This window comes from Coregonus clupeaformis, chromosome 21 (assembly GCF_020615455.1).
Source record: "Coregonus clupeaformis isolate EN_2021a chromosome 21, ASM2061545v1, whole genome shotgun sequence".
NCBI classification, from domain to species: domain Eukaryota; kingdom Metazoa; phylum Chordata; class Actinopteri; order Salmoniformes; family Salmonidae; genus Coregonus; species Coregonus clupeaformis.
The window spans coordinates 29,779,589-29,801,102 of NC_059212.1; the positions used below are offsets into that span (position 1 = coordinate 29,779,589).

Here is a 21,514-nt window from a genome sequence, read left to right on the forward strand (position 1 = left end):
CTCCCCATAGTCGACTACTGCATGTAATACAGAACAACATGAAGCATCAACAGTAGGACAGAGGGTGTCAAAGCTCTGTGATAGATAGATCAGCATTGTTCTGCTCCTTACCTTTTACACAACAAACTGACTAGTCATGAGAATTTGGCTGATCCTGCATGTTCTGGCTGCATGCTGCTTTGGTATAACATCACTCTGTTCATCTGTCTCTTTCTGTGCATTTGTTCATTTTATTTATATACATTTTTATTACAGTATGTAGCTCCTATCATTTGTTTTAATTTGTTTTACTCTTTTTTTCTCACAGAACAGATAGCTGGTGATGACATTACTTCTTCAAGCCATGAAGTCATCAAGCCAGAGGGAGAATCTGTGACTCTGAGCTGTTCATATGATACAAGCCAAACCGAACCTTGGCTTTACTGGTACAGGCATTACCCTAACCAGGCTCCTCAGTTTCTACTGTATAAAGGTGCCAGATCAAGTGCCAGTGAACATATCCCTGATACGAGATATTCATCCAAAACGTCCTATACATCAACTGAACTGATCATACAACATCTAACCCTGGCAGACACAGCTCTCTACTACTGTGCTCTTGACTCAACACAGTGATACAAAGTATATAAGACACTGTACAAAAACTTGCAGACAAAAAATGCTTTGTTGCTGTGTGTAGCATAATTAAACATCAACCACAATTTGATATCATATGGCAGAGGTTTACATCAGAGAAGTGTGGTCACACCTGTGCTGTGTGCAAACACCAGGGAATATAGTGTTTCTCTGTCTTCCTATTCAATACTTTTTGAGAAAGACTTATTCTTCACTCTAGTTGGTAGAGTTTGGTATGAGGGTCTTGACTTGGATGGTAGTTGGGGAGGCCAGCCCCCGGTCGTGGACCGAGGTTGATAGCTGGCCTCCTGACAGGATCAGCTCCCTGTCGTGGACCGAGGTTGATAGCTGGCCTCCTGACAGGATCAGCTCCCAGTCTTGGACTGAGGTTGATAGCTGGCCTCCTGACAGGATCAGCACCCAGTCCTGGACCGGTGTTCAGCTGGCCTACCGTGATATGTTTGATACCGGAGCTCAGAGGATTTCGCCGAAATTGCTAAGCACTGTACTTCAAATCAGTGTGTCGATGCCTGTATAACTTTATCAGAAGCACGTGATCAATTTCATCCACAGCACTTGGGAATATGACAAAGTTCAACAATGTTATTGTTTGTAGGTGGCCCTATTCACAATTCAAACTGCTTGGTGGTGTAGTATGAAAGTCAACCTGAAGGGGGCAACCTAACAAAGAACACACACCTGAATCAGAGGATGCCATACAGACAGACACCTCCCCATGGTCTACTACTGCATGTAATACAGAACAACATGAAGCATCAACAGTAGGACAGAGGGTGTCAAAGCTCTGCGATAGATAGATCAGCATTGTTCTGCTCCTTACCTTTTACACTTCAAACTGACTGACTAGTCATGAGAAATTGGCTGATCCTGCATGTTCTGGCTGCATGCTGCTTTGGTATAACATCACTCTGTTCATCTGTCTCTTTCTGTGCATTTGTTCATTTTATTTATATACATTTTTATTACAGTATGTAGCTCCTATCATTTGTTTTAATTTGTTTTACTCTTTTTTTCTCACAGAACAGATAGCTGGTGATGACATTACTTCTTCAAGCCATGAAGTCATCAAGCCAGAGGGAGAATCTGTGACTCTGAGCTGTTCATATGATACAAGCCAAACCGGACCTTGGCTTTACTGGTACAGGCATTACCCTAACCAGGCTCCTCAGTTTCTACTGTATAAAGGTGCCAGATTAAGTGACAGTGAACATATCCCTGATACGAGATATTCATCCAAAACGTCCTATACATCAACTGAACTGATCATACAACATCTAACCCTGGCAGACACAGCTCTCTACTACTGTGCTCTTGACTCAACACAGTGATACAAAGTATATAAGACACTGTACAAAAACTTGCAGACCAAAAATGCTTTGTTGCTGTGTGTAGCATAATTAAACATCAACCACAATTTGATATCATATGGCAGAGGTTTACATCAGAGAAGTGTGGTCACACCTGTGCTGTGTGCAAACACCAGGGAATATAGTGTTTCTCTGTCTTCCTATTCAATACTTTTTGAGAAAGACTTATTCTTCACTCTAGTTGGTAGAGTTTGGTATGAGGGTCTTGACTTGGATGGTAGTTGGGGAGGCCAGCCCCCGGTCGTGGACCGAGGTTGATAGCTGGCCTCCTGACAGGATCAGCTCCCAGTCTTGGACTGAGGTTGATAGCTGGCCTCCTGACAGGATCAGCACCCAGTCCTGGACCGGTGTTCAGCTGGCCTACCGTGATATGTTTGATACCGGAGCTCAGAGGATTTCGCCGATATTGCTAAGCACTGTACTTCAAATCAGTGTGTCGATGCCTGTATAACTTTATCAGAAGCACGTGATCAATTTCATCCACAGCACTTGGGAATATGACAAAGTTCAACAATGTTATTGTTTGTAGGTGGCCCTATTCACAATTCAAACTGCTTGGTGGTGTAGTATGAAAGTCAACCTGAAGGGGGCAACCAAACAAAGCACACACACCTGAATCAGAGGATGCCATACAGACAGACACCTCGCCATGGTCTACTACTGCATGTAATACAGAACAACATGAATCATCAACAGTAGGACAGAGGGTATCAAAGCTCTGTGATAGATAGATCAGCATTATTCTGCTCCTTACCGTTTACACCTCAAACTGACTGACTAGTCATGAGAAACTGGCTGATCCTGCATGTTCTGGCTGCATGCTGCTTTGGTCTAACATCACTCTGTTCATCTGTCTCTTTCTGTGCATTTGTTCATTTTATTTATATACATTATTATTATTATATGTTGTGAAGATATATTTATCTTTATTTTCAGGGTGCAGAGCAGAAGACAATGTAACACAGCCAACAGAAGATGTAATGGTCATAGAAGGACAACCAACAAAACTCACTTGTCTATTTATTACAACTGATCAATCACCATATCTCTTCTGGTAAAAACAACAAACAAATAGCAACTGGGGAGGTGTTATATAATTGAGAGGAATATAATTGGCAGAGGAAAGGAAATGTCTTTCATAGCTGACAGTGAGAAACCAGGGGAGTCATTCTGTCATAACTATACTTGTGTTCACTTTTTTCACTGCGTCAAATAACAATTACCAGCATGTTACTAAGATCAATTTCAATATTTGTACTAGCGCGTGAGTTTGATGCTATTCTTCATAACCAATCACATATCCAATGTAATTACTGGAGCCTGGAGTAAAATTACTGTGAAGGATCTTTTGTCCATTTTTAATACACTTGACTGAAATTTGAGTTTAATTTTATGCTAATTTCCTGATAATAATTCCTGTTTTCATGAATGTTTTACAGGTGGCAGTCATGGGAATGACATTACTCCAACAACAGATAAGGTGTTTGGGTTGGAGGGTGATGTCATAAAGCTGTCCTGTAACTACTCCTCTGCTAGTAATCTCCAGTGGTATCGACAGTACCCTGGATCATCTCCCATCTTCCTCCTCCTCACTGGAGTCACATCAAACCCCTCTGTAGTGAACGGTACTCCACCATACCCACGACTGTCTGTTAAACTGAATAAGGAGAGAACCCGTGTGGATTTGGACATATCCTCTTCTGAAGTGACAGACTCTGCTCTGTACTACTGCGCCCTGCAGGTCACAGTGACAGGAAACCCAGAAACACTGTACAAAAACCTGACAGCTCATGATAAACTCCTGTTATGCATATTTTAGGGCAGGGGTGGGGCTTCCTATTGTATGTTCAATAAAATTAATTATCTTTTAAAAACTGTGTTGGACTTCACTCCAGCATATAACCTCAGCTACAATATGATGGTTCTCTACACAGTTATTTTACTTTCTGCTCTGACAGGTTAGTAAATGACTGTATTCCTGTCATTATTTTAACTAGATTGTTCAGGGTAATGTATAGTTAATCTGTATTATTGGATTTTAGAGTAAATACCAAGATCTTTCCTCATTTCAAATACATCGATCTTGTGATTTATCCATCACCTCTTAACATTTGCAGGTGACAGTTTTCAACACACCATCCAGCCAAACCAACATGAAGTGTATGGAGAGGAGGGTAGTAATGTTCAGCTTTCCTGCAACTACTCCTCAGCATACAGTGTACTGTGGTATAAACAGTATCCAGGATCAGCTCCCCAATTCCTCCTCTTCATCCACCATGCCTCTAGGACTGTACTGAGAGCTAAACCTCCATACCCTCACCTCACTGTTAAACTGAACAAAGAGAAGACCTGTGTGGATCTGGAGATCTCCTCTGCTGAAGTGACAGACTCTGCTCTGTACTACTCTGCTGTCAAGCCCACAGTGACAGGAAACACAACTTGATCATACAAAAAGCAGACAGCCTGACACACAGATGTGGGATGTAGACTTTCCATTCAGAATGAACTTCATTCTATAAACCCTGATCAAATATCATACAATTCATACGGAATTGTTTATTTGCATATGGTGATGTGGTGCAGCATGGTATAGTATTGTGGATCAATTGAAAAAACAAAAACAAACAAACAAAGGCATTCCCTAGACATTTCCAGTTAGAAATGAAGTGTAAAATAATCTGAGGAAGAGGCCAATAGGAACTGAAAACCCTTAACCACAAACCACAGAAGAATAATTACATATCCAGTTATCAGAGGAGGGGCCTCATAGTCAAACACTGAAATAGGCTGGGTATACCTGCAAACATGAGGATGTCTCTGTAGAGGATCTACTCAGCTCTCTCACTGTCTTATCTCTCAGTTGGTTTATCTAGTCTGTGTCAGGATGTCACTCATATTACTGTTTCTCCTCTCTGTGTTTGTAGGTGAGTTCTGAATTCTCAGCTTAAACCAAATAACATTTTGATTTTCCTGCGTTCAATTAACGATTCCATAAAATCTAACTGGTAGTAATACTCAAATTGTAATTGTTAATGTTATCATGTCTGGACGTTATATGGACATCTAATCCAGACCTTTTCCATTTAACATTTGGAATTAACATTTTGAATCCCAATACTTATGTTGTTGCAGCTGATAGTATGGAGCAGGAAACAATAACTCCAGTGAAGCCTGAAGTCAATGTTCTCCAAGGAACAGACATCACTCTCTCCTGCAACTACAAGGGCAATGTTAACTATCTCCAAAGGTACCGTCAATACCCCGGATCTAGACCAGAATGTCTTCTTTTGATCCTACCAACCAACAAGTATGTACAGAATACATCCATTACGACTCCACGACACACTGGTAGACTGAATGAAGAGAAGACCCGTGTTGACTTGAAGATCTCCTCTGCTATATTGGAAGACTCTGCTCTGTACTACTGCGCCTTGCAGCCCACAGTGACAGGAAACCCAGACACACTGCACAAAAACCTGTCAAGATCCTTGTGGATAAACAGTGTCTTGGTGGAGACATTGTACTCTGATAGATCAGTTATTATTTAGAGTACATTATTACTAATATTTTCCCTGCATTTCCACATCAACTGAAAAATAAATATAACTGGTATTGTCACGATCGTCTTCTTTTGAGATATTGGACCAAGGCGCAGCGTGTGCAAAATACATCTCTTTATTTTGGAAGAGAGAAAAACACGAAACCGAACACTATCCAAAACTAACAAAACAACAAACGACCGTGAAGCTAAATAACGTAAGTGCACAGACACGCAACAAACGTTCAACATAGACAATTACCCACAAACACATGATGCCCATGGCTGCCTTAAATATGGCTCCCAATTAGAGACAATAAACCACAGCTGTCTCCAATTGAGAACCAATCTAGGCAGCCATCAACATACAAACACCTAGACAAGACATTACCCCATTAAACCTACAAACCCCTAGACAAACCAAAACACATACTTCACCATGTCACACCCTGACCTAACTAAAATATTAATGAAAACAAAGATAACTAAGGCCAGGGGTGTGACATAACCCCCTTAAGGTGCGAACTCCGGGCGCACCAGCATAAAGTCTAGGGGAGGGTCTGGGTGGGCGTCTGTCCACGGTGGCGGCTCTGGCACTGGTCGTGGTCCCCACCCCACCATAGTCACTACCCGCTTTCGTAGCCTCCTCCAAATGACTACCCTCCAACTTAACCCCACTGGATTAAGGGGCAGCACCGGACTGAGAGGCAGCACCGGACTAAGGGGCAGCACCGGACTAAGGGGCAGCACCGGACTAAGGGGCAGCACCAGGATAAGGAGCAGCACCAGGATAAGGGGCAGCACCAGGATAAGGGGCAGCACCGGGCTAAGGGGCAGCACCGGGCTAAGGGGCAGCACCGGACTGAATGGCGGATCCTGGCTGGCTGGCTCTGGCGGATCCTGGCTGGCTGGCGGATCTTGGCTGGACGGCTCTGGCGGATCCCGGCTGGACGGCTCTGGCGGATCCCGGCTGGACGGCTCTGGCGGATCCTGGCTGGACGGCTCTGGCGGATCCTGGCTGGACGGCTCTGGCGGATCCTGGCTGGACGGCTCATGGCTGGCTGACGGATCTGGCTGCTCATGGCTGGCTGACGGATCTGGCTGCTCATGGCTGGCTGACGGATCTGGCTGCTCATGGCAGGCTGACGGATCTGGCTGCTCATGGCTGGCTGACGGATCTGGCTGCTCATGGCTGGTTGACGGATCTGGCTGCTCATGGCTGGCTGACGGATCTGGCTGCTCATGGCTGGCGGAAGGCTCTGGCTGATCCTGTCTGGCGGAAGGCTCTGGCTGATCCTGTCTGGCGGAAGGCTCTGGCTGATCCTGTCTGGCGGAAGGCTCTGGCTGCTCCTGTCTGGCGGAAGGCTTCGGCTGCTCCTGTCTGGCGGAAGGCTCTAGCGGCTCCTGTCTGGCGGAAGGCTCTAGCGGCTCCGGTCTGGCGGACGGATCTGAAGGCTCATGGCAGACGGGCGGCTTTGCAGGCTCAGTACAGACGGGCAGTTCATGCAGCGCTTGGCAGACGGACAGTTCAGACGGCGTTGGGCAGACGGGCAGTTCAGGCGCCGTTGGGCAGACGGGCAGTTCAAGCGCCGTTGGGCAGACGGGCAGTTCAGGCGCCGTTGGGCAGACGGGCAGTTCAGGCGCCGTTGGGCAGACGGCAGACTCTGGCCGGCCGAGACGCACTATAGGCCTGGTGCGTGGTGCCGGAACTGGAGGTACCGGGCTGAGGACACGCATCTCAGGGCTAGTGCGGGGAGAAGGAACAGGGCATGCTGGACCCTGGGGACGCACATAAGGCCTAGTGCGTGGTGCCGGAACTGGTGGTCCCGGGCTGAGGACACGCATCTCAGGGCTAGTGCGGGGAGCAGCAACAGGACGCACAGGACTCTGGGGACACACAGGAGGCTTGGTGCGTGGTGTAGGCACTGGTGGTAAAGGGCTGGAGACACGCACCATAGAGCTAGTGCGTGGAGGAGACACAGGGCTCTGAAGACGCACAGGAAGCCTGGTGCGTGGTGTAGGCACTGGTGGTACTGGGCTGGAGCGGGGAGGTGGCGCCGGAAATACCGGACCGTGCAGGCTTACTGGCTCCCTTGAGCACTGAGCCTGCCCAACCTTACCTGGTTGTATGCTCCCCGTCGCCCGACCAGTACGGGAAGGTGGAATAACCCGCACCGGGCTATGTAGGCGAACCGGGGACACCATGCGTAAGGCTGGTGCCATGTAAGCCGGCCCGAGGAGACGCACTGGTGGCCAGATGCGTTGGGCCGGCTTCATGACATCCGGCTCAACGCTCAATCTAGCCCGGCCGATACGTGGAGCTGGAATGTACCGAACCGGGCTGTGCACGCGTACAGGAGACACCATGCGCTCTACTGCGTAACACAGTGTCTGCCCGTACTCTCGCTCTCCACGGTAAGTACAGGGAGTAGGCGCAGGTCTCCTACCTGACTTCGCCACACTCCCTTTAAGGCCCCCCCCAAGAAATCTTTGGGTAGTACTCACGGGCTTCCAGCCTTGCCTCCGTGCTGCCTCCTCATATCGCCTCCTCTCGGCTTTAGCTGCCTCCAGCTCTTCACGAGGGAGGCGATATTCTCCCGGTTGTGCCCAAGGACCCTTTCCATCCAGTATCTCCTCCCATGTCCATGAATCCTGTGTAGGTGGGTCCTGTTGCCGCTTGACACGCCGCTTGGTCCTAGATTGGTGGGTAATTCTGTCACGATCGTCTTCTTTTGAGATATTGGACCAAGGCGCAGCGTGTGCAAAATACATCTCTTTATTTTGGAAGAGAGAAAAACACGAAACCGAACACTATCCAAAACTAACAAAACAACAAACGACCGTGAAGCTAAATAACGTAAGTGCACAGACACGCAACAAACGTTCAACATAGACAATTACCCACAAACACATGATGCCCATGGCTGCCTTAAATATGGCTCCCAATTAGAGACAATAAACCACAGCTGTCTCCAATTGAGAACCAATCTAGGCAGCCATCAACATACAAACACCTAGACAACACATTACCCCATTAAACCTACAAACCCCTAGACAAACCAAAACACATACTTCACCATGTCACACCCTGACCTAACTAAAATATTAATGAAAACAAAGATAACTAAGGCCAGGGTGTGACAGGTATTTAATTGAAATATATTCCCTTCTCCAGGAAATAATACTTTATATTGTATTCATGTTCTGTTGTGATATAACATGATCAGATATATTAGTCTGAATAAATACAGAATTAATAACATTTGTGTTGTTTTGCTTCCTTAGAGTATTAAGGCCAGTAATTGTCTTATTCTTCTCCATTGGTTTTTGTGAACAGCATTTATTTTGAGTCAATACCAATAGAGGGCAGTCATGAGCTGAATTATCTATATTCAGAACTACAGCAAAATCATGAAGATGACATTAAGCAGCAATTCAACCTTGAAAGACAGTTTAACTCAAATACCCAACCACCTTTAGTGTGGAGAGGTGTAACTATAAAGTAAATGAGTGCTTTGACATTACAGTATGTAGTCTAAAATATGTTTCAGGAGAGAATAGTGATTTTCTCTTACATGAAAGCGCATAAAGCCAGTCATTCAGTACCCATAAAGATGTTTTTATGCAATTTTGCTTTTTTCAATGTCCATTGGTAAGTGCACAGGTTTTGCATTGGGTTTTGCATTGCAGTTTTGCGTTGCAGACATACTTGTCAATATGCTGTAGCATTTACGGTACATGAATTGCAATATGATTTATTTAAAACATATCTAACATGATTTATTTCAGGTAGAAGTTATGAGGAGGAAATAATATCAGCCACAACTGAAGAGCATGTTTTTGAGGGTGATGGTGTTACTCTGTCCTGCAACTACACTGGCACTTACAGTGGTAGCGGTACTTTACTGTTGTACCAACAATACCCCAGATCAACAACTGAATTCCTGATCCTCATCACTGAAGGAGGGTTTAAGACACATCTGACAACATATAGTATACTGTAGTAAGAAAGCCATAACAGAAAATATTTCACGCTGGTATCAATGAGGAGGTGCTGTATAAGCAAAGATATACAAGTAGCTTATGGGATGTTATTGTTCAGGAAGAAGCTAGTCAGTCAGGTCCTTCAATGCTGTCTGTCTGTCTGTCTGTTTGTTTCTCAAAGGTCTAGCAAGATGTTGCTCTTCTCAGTTGTTCTCTTTTCAGCTTTTTTAGATGAGTTATTATATAGATAGAATTTCTTGCTTTGTTTTACAGCGAGGCCAGACAAAATTGATTCACTGTTTAACGGATTTTCCCCTCAGAAAAGTGAGGTGAGCGTGCAAAAAAATAATAATAATAAAAACAAGTAGATAAGTAATAACAGTACTTTACCACATTGTCCTAGGCACTTGTGCAGTCTCTAGGCCTAATGTGAGCTTCAAGAATTATATTATTCCATGCGAAAACCTACACAATTTTTATTTAAAAGAATGCAGATGTTACAATGTTGTTATAACCATGATAAATGAAACACAATGGGAAGTATAACTTATGACAGTTTCTTTATTCCTGATGAATAAAACATCTCTGATAAAAATCAAGAACAGATTCACAAGACACCATAACTAAAGTTGGCCGTGTGCAGTAGATCACCTTCTGGGTGTCAACAAACAATGGCGATTCAACATGTAGAATCGTCTGGAAATGAAACATGACGAACAATGTTCTGTGGTCAGAGGCACAATCACCTGCTGCTTTTTTACTGTTCAGCAGCACGGTCTGTTTTGTCCTTTATTTGTTGTTTTTTTCTGGTCTCTAGGGTGTTCATTTATTTTTAAGATTTATTGGAGCTCTCGTAATGAACTGCTTTCCTTCTTGCTTACACACTGCGCACATTGGCCTGACATGTTGGAATTGTTGTTTGATCCTCACCACCTCTTCCCCCTCAAGAACATTTGGACATCCACGATGGACACACACATCTGGGAATGACACTGTGATTGCTGAGTAAAACTGCGTCACCACTTGCATTCCACAGGTTAGCCCCTTGAAAGCAACTATCTGCTCGTGATATGGATAGTCTTCTTGGAAAAGCTCTGAACCAGATGTAAAAATGTTCTCATTCCGAATGCGTTGGACTGCTTTCTGTTCTTCTTTAGACAGCTTGCTTTTGGCATACAAGTACAGTGGGGGAAAAAAGTATTTAGTCAGCCACCAATTGTGCAAGTTCTCCCACTTAAAAAGATGAGAGACCTGTAATTTTCATCATAGGTACACGTCAACTATGACAGACAAATTGAGATTTCTTTTTCCAGAAAATCACATTGTAGGATTTTTAATGAATTTATTTGCAAATTATGGTGGAAAATAAGTATTTGGTCACCTACAAACAAGCAAGATTTCTGGCTCTCACAGACCTGTAACTTCTTCTTTAAGAGGCTCCTCTGTCCTCCACTCGTTACCTTTATTAATGGCACCTGTTTGAACTTGTTATCAGTATAAAAGACACCTGTCCACAACCTCAAACAGTCACACTCCAAACTCCACTATGGCCAAGACTAAAGAGCTGTCAAATGACACCAGAAACAAAATTGTAGACCTGCACCAGGCTGGGAAGACTGAATCTGCAATAGGTAAGCAGCTTGGTTTGAAGAAATCAACTGTGGGAGCAATTATTAGGAAATGGAAGACATAAAAGACCACTGATAATCTCCCTCGATCTGGGGCTCCACGCAAGATCTCACCCCGTGGGGTCAAAATTATCACAAGAACGGTGAGCAAAAATCCCAGAACCACACGGGGGGACCTAGTGAATGACCTGCAGAGAGCTGGGACCAAAGTAACAAAGCCTACCATCAGTAACACACTACGCCACCAGGGACTCAAATCCTGCAGTGCCAGACGTGTCCCCCTGCTTAAGCCAGTACATGTCCAGGCCCGTCTGAAGTTTGCTAGAGTGCATTTGGATGATCCAGAAGAGGATTTGGAGAATGTCATATGGTCAGATGAAACCAAAATATAACTTTTTGGTAAAAACTCAACTCGACGTGTTTGGAGGACAAAGAATGCTGAGTTGCATCCAAAGAACACCATACCTACTGTGAAGCATGGGGGTGGAAGCATCATGCTTTGGGGCTGTTTTTCTGCAAAGGGACCAGGACGACTGATCCGTGTAAAGGAAAGAATGAATGGGGCCATGTATCGTGAGATTTTGAGTGAAAACCTCCTTCCATCAGCAAGGGCATTGAAGATGAAACGTGGCTGGGTCTTTCAGCATGACAATGATCCCAAACACACCGCCCGGGCAACGAAGGAGTGGCTTCGTAAGAAGCATTTCAAGGTCCTGGAGTGGCCTAGCCAGTCTCCAGATCTCAACCCCATAGAAAATCTTTGGAGGGAGTTGAAAGTCCGTATTGCCCAGCGACAGCCCCAAAACATCACTGCTCTAGAGGAGATCTGCATGGAGGAATGGGCCAAAATACCAGCAACAGTGTGTGAAAACCTTGTGAAGACTTACAGAAAACGTTTGACCTGTGTCATTGCCAGCAAAGGGTATGTAACAAAGTATTGAGAAACTTTTGTTATTGACCAAATACTTATTTTCCACCATAATTTGCAAATAAATTCATTAAAAATCCTACAATGTGATTTTCTGGATTTTATTTTCTCATTTTGTCTGTCATAGTTGACGTGTACCTATGATGAAAATTACAGGCCTCTCTCATCTTTTTAATTGGGAGAACTTGCACAATTGGTGGCTGACTAAATACTTTTTTTCCGCACTGTATGTTGTGTCAGAGTGTTTATGATACTGTGTCTATCAAATATGTTGCTGCTTTCATCATTTCTTCTCCTCTCAGTCCTTGTTTGTAAGTGCTGTATTCAATTTGACAGTTTTAATTCCAACTCCAGAATATATTTGATAGTTGTAAAAAAGCTATCAAAAACAGCAAATTGTTGTGTCCTCCTGACTGGCGCAGTGGTCTAAGGCCACTGTGCCAGTGCTAGCTGTGCCACTAGAGATCCTGGTTCGAGTCCAGGTTCTGTCACAGCTGGCCGCGACCGGGAGACCCATGGGGTGGCGCACAATTAGTCCAGTGTAGGGGAGGGTTTGGCCGGCAGGGATGTTATTGTGCACTAGCAACTCCTGTGGCTCCGGGTGCAGTGCATGCTGACTCGGTGTACAGCTTGCTTCTGGGTTAAGTGGGCACTGTGTCAAGAAGCAGCTAGGTTGGATTGTGTTTTGGAGGACTCTCGAACCTTCGCCTCTCCCATGTCCGTACGGGGGTTGCAGTGATGGGACAAGACTGTAACTACCAATTGGATACTACGAAAAGGGGGATAAAAATTTTTTTTACATGTTTTTCCTTTTCTGACAGGTGGTAGTTTTGAAGATGTCATTAATCTCACTAGGTCTATGGTAGGTGGTGTGGAGGGTGATACCACCACACTATCCTGTAGTTACACTGGCTCTGTAGACAATCTACAGCGGTATCATCAGTATCCTAGGTCAAAACCAGATCAGGATATGTCCAGAAAACTGTCCCTTCTCGCATGTCAGCTCAGGTTCATACCGACCCATGTGGATCTGGAGATATCCTCTGCTGAAGTGACTCTGCTCTGTACTACTGTGCCATAAAGACCACAGTGACATGAAACAGACATATTGTACAGCATACAGTACATAAGTAACACACATACTGTATGTTAAGGGGAGGGACTTATGGTAGAGGAAGGGCTGAACAGCAAATAGAAACATAAAAACAGTAGGAAACTTTCAGTGTGCTTAGATCTTACTTTCAGTTTGTCTCTATTCATTTAAGATGGTGTTGCTGTTTCAGTGTTGTTCCTGGCCATATTTATTGTATAGGCAATACAATACAATACAGTACAATTCAATACAATACAATGCATTGCCATAATTGTCCATTTGAAATTAATTCAATTTCAAATACATTTTCATGAACAATTAAATGTATGTGTTTTAAAACCATTCTCTATGCAGGTGTCAGTTGTGATGACCTCACTCCACTCAAGAAAGAGTTCTGTTTAGAGGGAACCCCTGTTACCCTGTCTTACAACTACTCCAGAACAGCTACTGGTGGAGATTAATTATATTGCTATCACCAAGACACAGCACAAAGGCCAGAGTTCTTCCTCTACATCTCAGGTTCAGAGTTTATAAAGAAAGCTGATCCTTTGACCACTCAAATATTTGTGAAACTCAATGAAGAGAAAAAACACTTGGATCTGGAGATCTCCTCTGCTGAAGTGACAGACTCTTCTCTGTACTACCGTGATGTGAGGCCCACAGTGACAGGAAACATGCACACACTGTAAAAAAAACAACTCAGCAGGGACCACATCAGCAGGAATGTTTTTTTTTACTTGTCTCTAACCCTTACTTTGAAGACATCAAAACACTAATGAATGATGTTAATGTCTCCTATAAATAAAGCCTATGAATGGAATGTTTCACCTGTCCTTAATTTAATTTGAGCATTGATAGAGTCTGTGAATTTGATGTGTATTCGGACTCTGCTACAGTCAGGCCTCTTAACTTCATCATATACATACAATATGCATGGTTTATTTGACATCATTGCTCTCAACGTGGACCTGCTCAGTGGTTTGCTCCTCAGGTGGTAAATCCATTTACTGCACTCTTTAGTGGAGCATAGCTGAAGCCAACTGACTGGTAATGGACCAGACAAATATAAAATGGCTATTTTGGTCTGGGTCGCTACATTTTAGTCATTTAGCAGACACTCTTATCCAGAGCGACTTACAGTTTTAGTGAGTGCATACATTTTTTATACTGGCCCCCCGTGGGAAACGAACCAACAACCCTGGCGTTGCAAGCACCATGCTCTACCAGCTGAGCTACAGGAGGCCCTAGATAGGAAAAGTAATTTTGCACATGTATGATCATTCATTATCCATGTGAGGATTTAGTGTCTTTATTCTCAGAACTTCCTCAACATTTAAATGTGGTCAGCAATGTGTAGGTAGAGTATAAAGGGTTTTCTTTATATTTACCCACAAACAGACATTACTGCAGCTCCTGGCTGATCTTCAGGTGAGGTACCTTCTTATCCTACATGTGCTGCCCACTACACCTTCTGAAGGATGGGTTGATCAGACCCAAGTGAGCCACGTGGCTCGTCCACCGCTTTTCACTCTTCAGCCACAACCACTAAGATGTTCTCTCTGCCTCCTGATCAGTTATATGACAGATCATCTTTGTCTGTGCTCCTCCTACAGACTGCCCTCCACAGTTATGAAGTCCAGTGACAAGGTTTTTCTATGTATAATAATGATACAATAGTTCCATCTAGTGTTCAACATTCTGCCCAACAAGGTGAAACCTTGACATTGCTTGTATTTTCAAGGGCAAGTTACTAGTGAGAGTCAATAGGTGTCAGTGGAGTCTCATCAGTTTGCTTCTATTCCTTTAAGCTAGAAATATCATTTGCATGGGCTGCATCTCAATCCACCGCATCAGCCTATGTCGGTCTTCCGCATCTGTGGTGGAAGGTGGCCGAGCTACAGCGGTGTTTGTCAAACCATTTGACATCCCGAAAATCGGTCTTCTCACAAAAACGTCTGTAGCGTCTGAACGGTTTGGCCTAGAAAAATAATATGACCACTCTATTGAAAGATGAGACTCTCACGAATACGTATGTAGCGTACGAACCGTTTTGGCTACAAACTAATGTGACCCCTCTGTGAAAAGGGGAGATTCTCACGAACATAATGGAGAATTTAAGGGGTTAAATATGTGTCAAAAATATATAAATTGTATATATTTCCTGAGCTTTCTTATATCTTTTATTTATAGGACAAACACTTAAAAACGTATTCCGTATTATTTATTTTTTGAATGTCATTTCTTGTTATTTATGACTGCGTTCAATGCATTTCTATGGGATTTGGTAGTAAAGGCCAAATTCAATATTTTATCAAATAATTTTGTTTTACACTGCTCAAAAAAATAAAGGGAACACTTAAACAACACATCCTAGATCTGAATGAATTAAATAATCTTATTAAATACTTTTTCTTTACATAGTTGAATGTGCTGACAACAAAATCACACAAAAATTATCAATGGAAATTAAATGTATCAACCCATGGAGGTCTGGATTTGGAGTCACCCTCAAAATTAAAGTGGAAAACCACACTAAAGGCTGATCCAACTTTGATGTAATGTCCTTAAAACAAGTCAAAATGAAGCTCAGTAGTGTGTATGGCCTCCACGTGCCTGTATGACCTCCCTACAACGCCTGGGCATGCTCCTGATGAGGTGGCGGATGGTCTCCTGAGGGATCTCCTCCCAGACCTGGACTAAAGCATCCGCCAACTCCTGGACAGTCTGTGGTGCAACGTGGCGTTGGTGGATGGAGCGAGACATGATGTCCCAGATGTGCTCAATTGGATTCAGGTCTGGGGAACGGGTGGGCCAGTCCATAGCATCAATGCCTTCCTCTTGCAGGAACTGCTGACACACTCCAGCCACATGAGGTCTAGCATTGTCTTGCATTAGGAGGAACCCAGGGCCAACCGCACCAGCATATGGTCTCACAGGGGGTCTGAGGATCTCATCTCGGTACCTAATGGCAGTCAGGCTACCTCTGGTGAGCACATGGAGGGCTGTGCGGCCCCCCAAAGAAATGCCACCCCACACCATGACTGACCCACCGCCAAACCGGTCATGCTGGAGGATGTTGCAGGCAGCAGAACGTTCTCCACGGCGTCTCCAGACTCTGTCACGTCTGTCACATGTGCTCAGTGTGAACCTGCTTTAATCTGTGAAGAGCACAGGGCACCAGTGGCGAATTTGCCAATCTTGGTGTTCTCTGGCAAATGCCAAACGTCCTGCACGGTGTTGGGCTGTAAGCACAACCCCCACCTGTGGACGTCGGGCCCTCATACCACCCTCATGTAGTCTGTTTCTGACCGTTTGAGCAGACACATGCACATTTGTGGCCTGCTGGAGGTCATTTTGCAAGGCTCTGGCAGTGCTCCTCCTGCTCCTCCTTGCACAAAGGCGGAGGTAGCGGTCCTGCTGCTGGGTTGTTGCCCTCCTATGGCCTCCTCCACGTCTCCTGGTGTACTGGCCTGTCTCCTGGTAGCGCTTCCATGCTCTGGACACTACGCTGACAGACACAGCAAACCTTCTTGCCACAGCTCGCATTGATGTGCCATCCTGGATGAGCTGCACTACCTGAGCCACTTGTGTGGGTTGTAGACTCCGTCTCATGCTACCACTAGAGTGAAAGCACCGCCAGCATTCAAAAGTGACCAAAACATCAGCCAGGAAGCATAGGAACTGAGAAGTGGTCTGTGGTGACCATCTGCAAAACCAGTCCTTTATTGGGGGTGTCTTGCTAATTGCCTATAATTTCCACCTGTTGTCTATTCCATTTGCACAACAGCATGTGAAATTTATTGTCAATCAGTGTTGCTTCCTAAGTGGACAGTTTGATTTCACAGAAGTGTGATTGACTTGGAGTTACATTGTGTTGTTTAAGTGTTCCCTTTATTTTTTTGAGCAGTGTATATTTTTTAATACCTAAAGGGGTCCTAAAATTCCAAATCAAATAGCTAAATGATCCATGGTATGACCATCTTAAAATAATTATATATGTCAACTTATAACACCCACCCCCAACCTCTTAGACTCTAGAGAATTAAATCATGCATGCGGCATGCAAACACTTTACAGGTGTTCCCCCACAATTAGCATATCAAACTAAATCAACCTGAGAAGGGCAGCATTTCACAGGAAATCATTCTATCAGTTCAACTAAATTGAATAATAAATGAGCTCCTCCCCTACTGCAGAGCCCCACAATTATGAGACTTCTCAGCTAAAGTAGATGGAACATAAAGTCTATAACAGTCTATTCTTCCTCTATACATGAATCATAATGGCCCCTTGGTTTAGGAATACTGTACTTATCCTGGCTACATGCTATTTTGGTACAGTATAGTGTTTTTCCTTCCTATTCACTTTGTCTGAATCTTAGCCTATTAATTATTATTTAAAAAATAAAATAAAACTATTATAACTACTTTTTCAGATTGCAAAGGTGAAGAGGCTGTTGACCAGCAGAGTGGACATGTTACTGCCCTTGAAGGAGGACTGGTAACACTCAGCTGTAACTACACTACCAGTAGTCCATCTGCTGTTCTCTTCTGGTACATCCAGTTAACTTGGGACTCTCCTCAGTATATCCTGAGAAGAGATCGTTATTCAGAAGGGAGCAATAGTGATGAGTTCAAAGAGAGGTTTGATTCCAGGCTGAATTTCACATCTAGCTCTGTCCCCTTGATGATCCAGAGGTTGCAGCTATCTGACTCTGCTGTGTACTACTGTGCTCTGAGGCCCACTGTGACAACAGGAGATTCAGTCACTGTACAAAAACTCAGGGTAGAGTGTTGTTCAGACAATGTCACAAGCTTCTCAATGTTTGACGATACACAGAAAGAGGAGGAGACAAGGAGTTCATAGTCTCATCATGGTCTAGTTACATCAGAGTGGTATTACTCTTCTCCCACTGATCTCACAGTAGCAGGTATGGAACCCTGGCTGAAGAATATACTGATTCTTGCTGCATGTTGTTATGGTATGATAATATTATTTTCCTTATTTGTTTTCTGCCTTTGCTCCCATTCCTTTCTTTTATAAAACATATTTCTCAGTACAATACTATTAGTATTACATTCCTATATTTTTATTCCCTCAATCATGTTGCATGATTATGTTTATTACATTATTTTCCAGAATGCAGAGGAGAAGACTCAGTCACTCAGTCACCAGGAGATGTGATCGCTACTGAGGGAGAACAGGTCACACTGGACTGTCAATTTGATACTCTAGATACAAATCCATTCCTGTTCTGGTACAAGCAGGGAGCTAATGACTTCCCAAAGTATATGCTGAGGAGGACAACTTTTGAATCAGATAATGCCATTGAATTCCAGGGGAGATTCAATGGCCATCTCAATTTAACAAAATTTTTATCAGCATCAAAATCAGTCCCCTTGACGATCCAGAGGTTGCAGCTGTCTGACTCTGCTGTGTACTACTGTGCTCTGAGGCCCACTGTGACAACAGGATATACAGCCCCCCTACAAAAACTAGTGTAGAAAAAATGCAAGCCTAACTTCTGTGTTGGGTGTGATGTTAGCAGGGATGTAGACCTCACACAGAAGAACATTTCAGAGGAGAATGAACTTCACATTTTAGTCATTTAGCAGACGCTCTTATCCAGAGTGACTTACAGTGAGTGCATACATTTTTCATACTGGCCCCCCGTGGGAATCGAACCCACAACCCTGGCGTTGCAAACACCATGCTCTACCAACTGAGCTACACAGGGCTGAGAGCTGAGTGAATGCATGCAAACATCAGTCTGAAGATGGAGAAATCAATCAGTTTATTGATCAGTCTGATTATGACTACAGGTAAACAATACCTAAGCAATACCTAACTCCTTCCATCCTTATATTCAGATTATTCAATTATGGTATTGGTAGTAAAACATATTTTGATGAAGTAAAGTCATTTAAATGTGAAAAATAAGCATGAGTTTTCAATCAGCTTTATTATCTATTTTTCCTCTGCAGGAATGGTATCTGGAGATAGTGTGACTCCTAACAAGGAGGAGTTCACCCCCACTGAGGGATCATCAGTGTCTCTGAGCTGTACATATGAAACAAGCAGCAGTATCATCTACCTTTACTCATACCAAAAATATACTAACCAGGCACCTCAGTACCTACTGTATAAAGGTGCCAGAGCAAATAGTGTTGACCATATCTCTAATCATCGATATGAATCTACATCATCCCAAACGTCAACTACACTCATGATAAAACAAGTAACTCTGGCAGACACAGCTCTCTACAACTGTGCCCTGAAGGACACCCAGTGATACAGAGTCTCTGAGAGGATGTACAAAAACTACTACACTGATAAATGACTTGTTTTAGATGAGCTTGTTAGTTATTTCTTGACCACAGTTCATTATCAGGCAGTAGAGGGTCTGTAAATTAGATTATTGTGGTAACAACTGTTAGAGTAAAGCAAAAACACATTTAGGATAACGGGGGAAACTTGTATTATATACAAATTAGAAAATATATGAATATGGAAACCAAATCATATGAAAATGCATTTTTCTTCCTGTTTTTTCTCCAACAGTCTTGAGGAGGATGTGATACATGGTGGCAGTGTCAAGCTTTCCTGCAACTACACAGTATCTGGTGGAGGCAGTGTCTTATAGTATTACCAATATCCCACATCTGCTCCACAATTGCTCCTCCTCATCTCAGTGTAATCAGCATCTGCTGAGACAATAGTTACTGCAGACTCTAGTATCTTCGACTGTCAGTTAACGTTGACAAAGTGGCTGAACGTGTTGATCTGAAGATCTCCTCTGCTGAAGTGACAGACTCTGATCTGTACTACTGTGCTCTGAGGCCCACAGTGACAGGAAACCCAAACACACTGTATAATAACTGTACAGAATCAGGGGATAACAATCCTTGTTGTGAACTGTTTCAGATATAATTATTATCTGTCAGTTCAAATTCAGGATTACAACACCTGAACGCTTAAAGAAGTTCACATTATCAGTCCTTCTTCACCCCAATCAACACCATTTAAATCAACAAGATATACAGTATAACTCCCTATCTTCTGTAGAGGGCCTCACCTCAACAATACACAAACCTCTATTTCTCTGAGCAGGTGGCTCCTCCTCCTGACAGTGGAGGTAGTTGCAGGGCAGACAGACAGCAGCCATACAGAACATATCACATATCACACCCTGCAGATCACAGTAAACTGCATATCACATATCAGTTTAGTAAGCCCTCTTTCCTAGCTGCATTCTGTCACATAGCCCATGATGTTGCTCACTTCAATCTTACAGTTTTCAGAACTTGTTGGTAATTAAGGTTTTATGTAAAGTCGTTTCCACACTCTGGTTTTCATTCATTGGTAAATATTGGGCTGCTTCAAATATAAAATAAGAGGTTTTCATATTTAGTCTCATGCATATTTTCTTCTCTGCCACAGGTGATACTTCAGAGGATGATATTACTCCAACCAGCCCTGAGGAGAATTATTTAGAGGGTAGCAGAGTTAAGCTCTCCTGTAACTATACAGTAATAGCAGATAGTCTGCTGTGGTACAGACAGTACTCTGGATCAGGTATCCAATTCCTTTACCTCGTAACAACTACCAGTAAGTCATATGAAGTGAAAGGTGATCCACAATACTTTCGACTGTCTGTTACACTGAACAAGGAGAGAACCTGTGTGGATCTGGAGATCTCCTCTACTGAAGTGACAGACTCTGATCTGTACTAATGTGCTCTGAGGCCAACAGTGACAGGAGAGGAGAGGAGAGGAGAGGAGAGGAGAGGAGAGGAGAGGAGAGGAGAGAGGAGAGGAGAGAGGAGAGGAGAGGAGAGATTGAGCATCTTTAGAGCAACTGTACTTTGGGGTGGAGCTTGTAGGTAAACTAAGCAGAAATTATCAACAGAAAAAATTGCAGATTAAGTTGGTTTGGAATAATCAGGTTCTGTTGAGATATTAGTCAGTTTGACTTCCAACGCCAGCCATGTTGTTAATCTGGTCAATTATTATGTTATCAGTAATAGGTCAGTTTTGGCTTTCAAATAGTGTCATGTTTTCTGTTTTGAAAATAAAAATACATTTTTATTTCAATAAAAAAATTACTCAACGTTAATCTCTTCCCATTTGCAGGAGGCAGTTACGAGCAGACTATCGAGCCAAACCAACATGAAGTGTATGGAGAGGAGGGTAGTAATGTTCATCTTTCCTGCAACTACTCCTCATCATACAGTGTACTGTGGTATAAACAGTATCCAGGATCAGCTCCCCAATATCTTCTGCTCATCCTGCACTCCACTGTGACTGGATATAGAGCTGATTCTCTTGACTCTCATTTCTC

General features: G+C 43.5%; 1 protein-coding gene across 1 annotated transcript in view; it reads left to right on the top strand.

Moving 5' to 3' along the window:
* The first annotated feature begins 868 nt into the window (after positions 1-868).
* LOC121534820 overlaps positions 869-21,514 on the top strand; it is a 38,423-nt gene continuing 17,777 nt past the window's right edge. The window contains exons 1-4 of the mRNA XM_045206127.1: positions 869-1,067; positions 3,443-3,628; positions 3,899-3,961; positions 13,529-13,624. Coding sequence (XP_045062062.1) covers positions 869-1,067; positions 3,443-3,628; positions 3,899-3,961; positions 13,529-13,624 — 544 coding nt within the window. The remainder of the gene's footprint in view (positions 1,068-3,442; positions 3,629-3,898; positions 3,962-13,528; positions 13,625-21,514) is intronic.